Source organism: Fringilla coelebs (assembly GCF_963513975.1).
Source record: "Fringilla coelebs genome assembly, chromosome: 6".
In the NCBI taxonomy this organism is placed as follows: Eukaryota; Metazoa; Chordata; class Aves; order Passeriformes; family Fringillidae; genus Fringilla; species Fringilla coelebs.
The window spans coordinates 8,011,278-8,020,995 of record NC_140034.1 but is presented as its reverse complement, the minus strand read 5'-3'; the positions used below and the strand labels follow the sequence as shown (position 1 = coordinate 8,020,995).

Genomic DNA, 9,718 nt, shown 5'->3' with positions numbered 1-9,718 from the left:
AATATTAACATATCACTGCAGCTCAGACACACATGTGGGTTCCTGCAGCTCAACACATGGCAGAGTTGTCAGCTGAACTGTGGTGAATGTGTTGGTGGATGGTTGCCAAGAGAAAAGTGTGGTCTCAGAGTTAATTATTGTGAGTGATCTCTGGTAGGTCTCTGCCATTGCCCCAGTGTCAAGCTCTTGTCCAAGCTCTAGAGCTGGCTGGGGACAGTAGCTATCCTGAGAGGTGGAGCTGCTTTCCAGGACAGTGGATTTGAGGAGGTTTTAGGCTCACTACAGTAAATATTGCCATTCATGGAATATTGATATTTTTAAAATATTGAGGCTATGCAGAGGATGCTTACATATTGAATAGAGCCACAACAGTCTCACTGCTGCACAGGAAAAAGGGAGCAAGAAGCAGTCCCTGCTTCTATGACCAATTTCTACCATCAGAATGCTGCTTAGCTTATTCCACTCATGAGGAAATCAAGCATTATGTCAGGTCAACAACTGCAGAGATTAGGGGGTTCAGAACAACCAGTGGAGACAAACCCAATCACCACCTGTCTTCTCCAGCCAAGGGGCACCTGGACACTCAGCAGCAAGTCCCTGGTGTCACATATGGAGGTGACAAGGCTGGAAAATGAACATTGCCCACGTCACAGTTCCAGTAAACAGGCCCTTGCTGGTCTTGCACTGACCTTCTCCAACTCCTCTCTCAAGGAGTGAGCAGAAGATCCAGTTTCTCTTTCACATTTGTGTGCTGGTTTCTCAGATTTTGAATTAAAGGTATTAAAAAATGACCAGATCCATGCAGCTGGCTGGAGCCAATGGAAAAGGAAATGCTATCAGGACAGCTGCTTCTCTGTAGGCTGGTCTGTGCTCACATGGCATCCTCTGATGTGCACCAAGGGGAAGCCATCACAGTAGCTATTTTCCACTTGGAACAGGGATACAAATAAAAATGTACTTGTTCACATGTAACTCTTCTGTAACTGACCCCAAGGATGAACTTCCATTTAAAAGGCATTTTGCCAAAAGCTTTGCTATCAAAATTGTTACCAGTGTTTCCTCATCTGGCACATCATATCTTTGTGCATTTTTTTTTCTCTGTTTGTGGGTTTGGGCATAAAAAAACCCCTCAAGACAGCAGATAACCAGGATTTTCAAATATGTCTCCACGCTGTAAGTCTGCTTATTGCAGAGCAAGAAAAGAGGATCTCCAACTCCTCATGATACACCTGAGCTAAGTCCTAACCCTCTGCTGCAACCAGCACAGCTGAGCATGGGCTCAGGAATGATTTATTTCCCCATCTTTATGGTCAGCTGGTCACCATGTTTTCTTCTGCATGGACCCACTGCCAGCTGGGTTTGGATGTGTACTCACCTGAGCTGAGCTTGTCTGTTTACCTGAACTGCAGTCACAGCAGTAACCACCTTGCAGAACCTCTCTTTCCTTAGCTGACTGCCAGCCTGCTAAATTCACCAAAATAAATAGTATTTGTACAGAGAATGCACATCTATGCATAAAACAGGTTGTCTGGGGAATGCAAGCTTTGAAGTTTATTGGTGAGTTGAGCTGTGACTCAGGGAGCACGTACAGACCTTGCAAAATTATGTATCCTGTAAGTGCATCAAAGTGGCCAGAAAAGGGAAAACAGCTGTGCATGTTTTTCTCTCTCCTCCTCTCACTTTGGGACTAAGCCTATAAAATAATAATATGCCTTTCCAGTATTATCATTTCTCTTGATTTTCTGTAGAGAATTGCATAACAGCAATAGCCCTCTTAGCATTCAGCCTTCAGTTCTTTGCTTTGTGCTTTCTCCCTTATTTCTTTTGCTTAATAAAATAATGAATTTTGCATTTGATTGATGCCTGACAGCTCAGGGGGCTGGGCTGTCTTCTGTTTAGCCATTGAATAGGAAAACTTGGAACTCTCCTGCGTGACAGTCCCTTTGCAATATGCCAGCTCTGTCCGCACATTAGGGAGAATTCAGGTAAATTCAGATCACACTAAGCCAGTGACGCTGATGAGAACCTAATAGAGCAAGAGGGACAGAAAGCTATCACTGCCAGGGGCAATTAGTGACCAGATAGGCCCATTTGCAATTCCTAGGATGTGAAGAGGTTGAAAAGTGCTGTGTGCAAGGGCTGCATGTGCAGGCTCAGAGCATTGTATAAACCTGGAGCTGCAACATGTCTCTGCTATTAAACCAAACAATACTTCCTCACTTGCATTTCTGATAATCTCCCTTTTCTTCCCTGCAGGGGAAAACCCTCAGGGGTCTGGAAGGTACCTGTACAGAAGGAAAACATGGGGCCCCCTCCCCAGAGTAGGGATGGAGGAGCTGCTGCAATGCCTCATTACGCTCTAGGGCCATCAGCTAAGAGAGTAAAGCGGGGCAGCAGGAGCCACAGGAGCAAAACAGACCTCAGTCCTTGATTCCTGTCCCTGTCCCTAACTCTCTGTGGTGAGGTGTAGCTCCAGTGGCCTGGCTGCACCCAGGCTGCAGCTCAGTGGTGCAGGGGGATGGTCACCAACAAATGCAATCCTTGGGGAGCAGCAGGCACTGAGGAGCCCAGGCCAGCGTGGCTGTCACACTCAGCGATGGTGCTTGCAGTGCACAGCTGCTGCTCAGGGGCCAAACTCTACCTTGGTTAGAGCAGAAACAGGCAACATTTCCCCTGCCGTGAATCAGCAGGGGATTCGGGTCCCAGGGATGTAGGTCTGGCTGTCCAGAGCAGCAGCTGCACCAGAAACCAGCAAAAGCTTCATTTAACTTGGTTACACTGTTGTTAAAATCACAGATGGGTCAGAATCGCTGCTCCAAGAGCATGAAATCCAGTGAGGATTTGTGCCTCTCCCTCCCTCTTCAGGTAATGTTATGGCATAAAATATTTTTATTTGTAGAGCTGAGAGAGGAGAAAGGCAAACTCTCACATCTTTTCAAGGGATGGTGGTGTTTATTGAACTTTCTAGCGCAGCCACTAGATGCCCCTGTTTTCTGATGACTGCTCCAGAGTGGGGTATCTGCCGCGATGCAGCAACCAGAGCTAGGATTTGGGGCTCACCCCACAGAGAAATCCTGACTGCTTCAGCCTCCTCTTCCCTAATGACCTTACAGCGAGCTGAGTCTATTGTTCTAGGTGTGGAATTAAGGAGAGACAGTGCTGGTCACTAACAGGGGTGGTGTCATCCATCTGCCTTTTCTTGCTCCTGTTTTGTGGTGGCTCTGGAGGAGGTGACACAAAGCTCAGGCACTAGAGGCTGTGAAGCTGGGCACAGCCACCTGTACCTGCAGGCCCTGTTCCAGTGACCATAGAGCTCACTGCAGTGCCCAAGCCCTGGAGCAGCCCTCTTGGACCCCACTGCCTCTTGGGGGTGAATCATCCAAACCAGAAGAGTCAGTCTCCTGGCAAAGCAGGAGAATCATCCAAACCAGAAGAGTCAGTCTCCTGGCAAAGCAGGAGAATCATCCACACCAGAAGAGTCAGTCTCCTGGAATAGCCGTTAACCCAAGCTAAAACATGTCCCAGATGAACCCTGAAGTGTTTCCTTGTGCACAGGTCCAGCAAGGAGATTGATTCAAATGGGAATTTGGCACTTGGTCAGGGCCAGGGAACTTTTGTGGCTGCTGAAATAGTTCTGCATCCCGAAGACTGATGCTTGTACCAAGTCATTCCAGCCCTACAGGCACTCACGATTAGCATAGAAAATCACATTTTCTCCATCGCTAGTGATGTCTCCCCCAAAATGAACTTGGCTTAAGTAAGGATTTACTTCAAAGTCTCTTAAGTTAAGAGGAAGAGATGTTCCTGTTTCAGTTATTCCTTGACCAGGCTTTATGGGGCCTGCAGAGTCCACTTACCAAAGTCCATACTAGGCCTAGGTACCAGGGTGTGATAAATATTGCAGTCAGACACCCAGTTCAGAACTCCTGTGGAACACAGCAGTGATCTATGGATTTGGAGTAAAAAGTCCATGTTTGTGTCTGGGCATTCAGTCTCAGGAACACAGGAAATGTTAAGACATCTTGCTTGAGCTTTTTTCTTAACAAGGTGACTAAAGCGATGGGAAACCTTCAAAAGAGAAAAGAGAGTGGGCTCTCAGGATGAGAACTCTTATTAAAGGTTTCTGCTGCCTAATTCTTCCTGTTTCCAGGAGTAAGGTGCCTAATTAACACTCCTGAGTGTGATGTGGGCTCAGAGCTCTGAGTCATCTGGGAAGAAGTATTTTTTCAGTATTTTTTCTCTTTCTGGAGAAGCTAAGGAGCTCCAAGGAAGAAGTGCTAGAAATTCCTAGTGACCTAGTACCAAAAAATTACTGGTGTCTAAAACACCTCTGCAGACTCTTAGAAACTAGTATTTACTCCATCCACCACCCACTGAAACGAGAAGGTTCCTCCTGCTCCCCTTCAGGAGCTCTGGATTAGGATGTAAAACTCATGACTGCTGTAAAACTCATCCTGCTGCCAGTACCTATTTAGTGAGGTTTGATCCACTAGGTTTTGGTTATGAGACAAAAAAGCCTGGTAAGCAGCCTTAGGATCAGGAAGGTTTACAGAGATGTATCCCACAGCATACAGCACAGGCAGCCCCAGGGCTGGTCTTCCCCAAGACTGACACTGTGCAGGCCAAGACACTTCTCTGGGAGCCACACATCATCTGCCATTTTTTCATAAATTTAAAAAAAAAAAAGGTCTCAAACATACAATAGCAAATGAAGCCTGGATTAACTGATATCTCTCTTCTCTCAGTGATTTCCTTGTGTTTTCCCTTGGGCCTGTGCTGCTCTGTAGGATTATGGCATTCCAGAGTCATTGGCATAATGATAACATGACTAAGAAATATGGAGACTCCCCTCTCCACATTAATCCCTGCCAAGAGAATACTGAAGGAAGTAGATAAAGGAGTCACTAACACTGAGTTACATTTTGCTTCTAAGAATTGCCTTCCAGAGGCTGTAGCCATTTTGCAACCTCTTTAATTTTCAGAGAAAATGCCTCCTGTGCCATAATTAAGAGTTTAATATGCCACAGGGTCCTGTTTTTCATGATAACGTATTTTGCTAGAGAAGAGACAGATTTTTTGTAGGTCCTTTGAATATCTTTCAGCCAGTCCATTAGATGGGGCTGTGATACTGGGGATTTTAATCACAGATATTCATTATTCTGTTATTATTCATTCATTTTAATAAGAGAGCTGCATATTTCCTTTGTTTCATGGGCAGCAAGATCTGGTGAGAGATTTCAAAGACTGGAATAGTTTGGTTATCTTCAATGTTGGCTAGCTACACCCACAAATCTGCAGGGAGAACATCAGGCCCACTTTTCTCTTCTCCTCTTGCAGAAGGCATGGGCATCCAAGGCAAAGACACCTGTAAATGAGGCAAGCCTCAGAAGACATATGGGAAGCAGTCTTTTATCTCATGTGATGACTAATAGCATGTTTCCAGCTGGAACATAGTTTGAGAGCTCTATGCAGCTCTTCAGTAGGAAAAAAAAATAAGATCTGTGTAATTGTTTTAGCAATGGTGTGCAGAGGGCCCTGGAAGGGGAAGACAGCATCAGCCTACCATCCCATAAAGAGAGGACATCAGATGTTATGGCAAAAAGTCAGATTGCTCTAGTGCCTACCTGAGGCAGGAAGATGCAAAGGGCAAAAGTAACTTCCCTGCAAACTGTTTTGCCTCAAGCAAGAGGAAATGCTGTAAGTATGTTGAGCAGAGATTATCACATACAGTATGTATGTGTGAATGTATTTTAATATATAGTGACAATTCCTTGGATAAAAACAGTACCAAATCATGGAGTTGTTAAAGTTGGAAATTACCTTTAAGATCACCAAGTCCAACCACCAGCCCAGTGCCATCACCTCGGTCACTACTCACCAAGGTCCTCAAGTGCTACATCCAGGACTTGAAGCATTTCTTAAACGTTTCCAGGGATGGTGACTCCACCACATCCCTGGGACGCCTGTTCCTATGCTTGGCAGCCCTTTTCAGGAAGAAACCTTTCCCAAATACCTCATCTAAACCACCCCCCATGCAACTTGAGGCCATTTTCTCCTCTCCTGTAACTTGTTACCTGGGAGAAAGGGCCAAGCCTTACCTTGCTACCACCTTTCAGAGAGCTGCTGAGAGCAATGAGGTTCCCCTAGACCCTCCTTTTCTCCAGGCTGAACACCCCCAGCTCCCTCAGATTTGTGTTGCAGAGACTTCCCCAGCTCTGCTGTGCATGGCTGTGCACAGGCAGCCTTTGGCACCCCTGTGCCAGCTGCCCCAGGATGTCCCACAGCAACAGGCTCCCCTCCTGCCCCTCCTTCAAGGGGCACATCCAAAGACACCATCCCAGATCACAGAATCCTGGAATGGCTGGGGAGGGAGGGACCTTAAAGTTCATGGGCAGGGATGCTTCCCACCAGACCAGCTTGCTCAGATCCCAATCCAGCCTGGCCTTGAACACTCCCAGGGATGGGGCAGCCACAGCTGCTCTGGGCAACCTGTGCCAGGGCCTCAGCAGCATCCCAGAAAAAGGCTTCTTTCTAACATGCAATCTAAATCTCCTCTTTTAATACAAAACTGTTCTGCCTTGTCCTACACTATTCTGACCATGTAAAAAGTCACTCTTTTTTTTTTTGTAAGGTCCATTCTAAGTACTGGAAGGCTTCAATGAGGTTTCCCTGTAGCCTTCTCTTCTCCAGGATGACTAGGGAGACTCGCAGATGAAGTGTCTTCTCAAATGTATTATTTATTGCCATCTTTGTACCCAGTAAAGCTCACAGGAGGAATGGACTCTCTCAAAAAGGGCATTTGTAGGAGCTGCTGGAGGGCAGCAACGTTAAATGCCACTTGGCAGTGAGCACAGTAGTGGAGGGTGACCAATTATTCCTATTTCTCCAGTGCAGGAGCATGGACAGTGGGGGAGTGGGAGTCAGGGAATCAGAGAAACCAGAGCCCACTACCTCAGGTCTTATACCAAATAATTTTCAACTCTGTGGTAGCTGAGCAGCTGCATTCCATGCCAAAGTGATGCATGGACGCTCAGAGATAAAGTGTTCGTTCAAACACACCATTTGTTGTAAACTTTACATCAACTAAATCTCCTAGAAGGTCAAAGCATGGTTAGAATGATATTGGAAGTATTTTCCTGTAAACCTAATGATTCTACTCTTCTACAGCACTATGATTCTATGATTCTGTGATTATACAGTTGTCTCATTCAGAACCCAAAGTAGAAGTGATATTGCAGGTCATCAAACTTCTTCAATGCCTCAGTCTGAGCGACTGGATCCTGTGCCAGGTGCTGGAAGAGGTTCAGGGGCTGTGCCCCTTGGAAGGCTGGGGGCAAGGAAATCTCCTGGGGCAGGTCCTCGTTGTCAAAGAAGAAGTGCTTGAGGCGTTTCTCCTCTAGGCAACAGCGCAGGTAGCGCATGGTGTCATCCACCCTCATCAGGAGATACTTGTGCTGCCATTCTGACAGAGGGATCAAGGTCAGGAGGTGCATGACCGCGGTCTTCAAGGCATAGACAGAAAGGTCTGAGCCCTCCAGAATGCGAGCACAGAGCCTCAGGCACTTGAGGTGGCAGCTGCTGGGTGGGGCCCGCATGGTGACGTGCCTGAAGAACTTTGCCTCTGCCACAGCATAGCTCTCCAGCCACGTCGTGCTTGGGGGCAGGTGGGCCTCTGTAGGCTGGCTGCTCAGGAAGATGTCCGAGTCACCTTGCCGCACACTAAATACTGTCTCCACCAAGAGGCTTCTCCCTGAGGCTTTCATCAGCTTCATCTTGCAGGAGCGGCAGGAGGGAAGCACCTTCATGCGGTAGCGGCGGGACTGAGGCACCTTCGACCAGGCCGAGATCACAAACGTCTGGAACCAGAGGGCAATTTTCTCCCCATCGAGGTAAGGGCCGGTGCAGAGGGTGTGCAGAAGGCTGGCCACCTGATTTCTCTCCAGCTCCTGCTCAGAGTGGTGGAGGAAGCACAGCACGTTCTGGTCAGGCCGGTCCCCGGCGCAGGTGCACACCAGCTCCACGCGGATGCGCATGCTCGTCTGTGGCATCTCCCCCGTGGAGTCTGGCTCCAGGTGGAAGGCATGCCCACGGGGCGGCTTCAGGGGCACAAACATGCAGTAGACAACATCCTCCTCCTTATGGGGACTCCATCCTTCGCAGGCACTGCCCACCCCAATGACTGGTTCCAGCACCGGGAAGAAGCTGTCTGAAAAGAGATTGTGGGAGACTCGGAGAAGGTCACTCAGCACCTCCTGTGCCACCTGTCTCCTAGAAGCCAGCTTCGGCACTGACAGCTGGAAGCATCTTGAAAAGATCCAGATCACATTCTCCTCAGCAGGATTTTCTTCCTCACTTTCTTCACTCTCTGAGTCCCTTCTGTAGTCTACCTCATGGACCCCTTTCCTGAGCCACCAGTAGAGCGCCAAGAGCACCATCAGGGATCCAGCAAGGGCCCAGAACAGGCATTGCTGCACAGCAGCCCAGAGCACAGCTCCCCAGGACGCAACACTCTGCTCCCCAGTCCTGTGGGCCAGCTCCTGCCTGATCTGAGTCCTCTGCTGGTTGAGGTCCTCGTCCAGGTACACACTGATGAAATGGCGGAGGCATTGCACAAGCCAGAGGAGGAATAGTATGAGCATTATGGCCTGCAAGAGAAGGGAGAGGAGTGCAGCAGTGCTGAGAGGGGAGGGGAGGAAGAAAAGAGAAATGAAGGGAGCTGAGCAGGCTGGAAGGAGAGGAGGCTAAGAAGCTGGCAGACAGCAAAGCCTGTGCCCAGTCCCAGTGGTGACACTGTGCCCTTTGCAAGGTTAGGCTGGAAGGGGCTGGGCCCTGGATGCAGGCTTGGAAGCACTCTCTTGGGTGGCCGTGTTTCTGGTCCTGCCCTCATCCAGAGCAGCTTCTGGCCATGTGTGCACGCTTGATGTCACCCAGGCTGCCCTGGGGCAGTGCTGCTTCCTGCTGCCATTTATACCTGCTCCTCATTGTGATGTCCCTTGTGAGGTCACTGGCATCAGAGACATCACAGCCAGGCCAGCCCACTGTACTGGGGCAGCATTGCCTGCATGCCCGTTGTTGTGACATCCCTTGTGAGGCTACTGGCACCAGAGACATCACAGCCAGGCCAGCCCTGCCCTCCATGCCCACCCAGCTCAGACGCTCACAGTGGCCCCAAGAGCTCCAGCAAACACAGACCCACTGCTCCCCTGGGCCCGCTCCAACAGCTCCACATCTTTGTTGTGCTCAGGAGCCCAGGCCTGGATGCAGGGCTCCGGGTGGGGCCTCCTGAGGGCAGAAGCATCTCCCTCAACCTGCTGCCCAGGTTTCTTTGGAGGCAGCCCAGGATTTCACTGGCTTTCTGGGCTGTGAGTGCATGTTGGCTCATGGCCAGGTTTTCATCCCCGAGAACCCCCAGGTCCTTCTCTGAACCCCACACACAGGGGTGTCCCAAAGGCCCCAAGGACAAGGATGAGCACCAAGGGAACTGATCACATGTCACCACAAGGGATCTCAAGGAACAAAGCACCCAGGAATCACATCATCCAGCTTTATGTTTGCCAAGGGTTCAGGGGAGCTTTGTCCTGCTTTGCAAAGGGAGGCTCTGGAGGCCATTCCAGAGCAGTGGATCTGCATTTGTTGGGTGTCGGGACTCAGGTTTCTTGGGGCCATTGTGAGGGTCTGAGCTGGGGTGGGCATGCAGGGCAGGGCTGGCCTGGCTGTG

At 49.2% G+C, this 9,718-nt stretch overlaps 1 protein-coding gene across 1 annotated transcript; it reads right to left on the bottom strand.

The window, feature by feature from the left end:
- Positions 1-7,208: 7,208 nt before the first annotated feature.
- On the bottom strand, positions 7,209-8,639 carry LOC311154813 (inositol 1,4,5-trisphosphate receptor-interacting protein-like 1; the record flags this gene model as incomplete). The annotated part of the gene is made up of 1 exon (XM_084207584.1): positions 7,209-8,639. The coding sequence occupies one exon, from the start codon at positions 8,637-8,639 to the stop codon at positions 7,209-7,211; it is 1,431 nt and encodes a 476-aa protein (XP_084063710.1).
- Between the last annotated feature and the right edge of the window lie 1,079 nt (positions 8,640-9,718).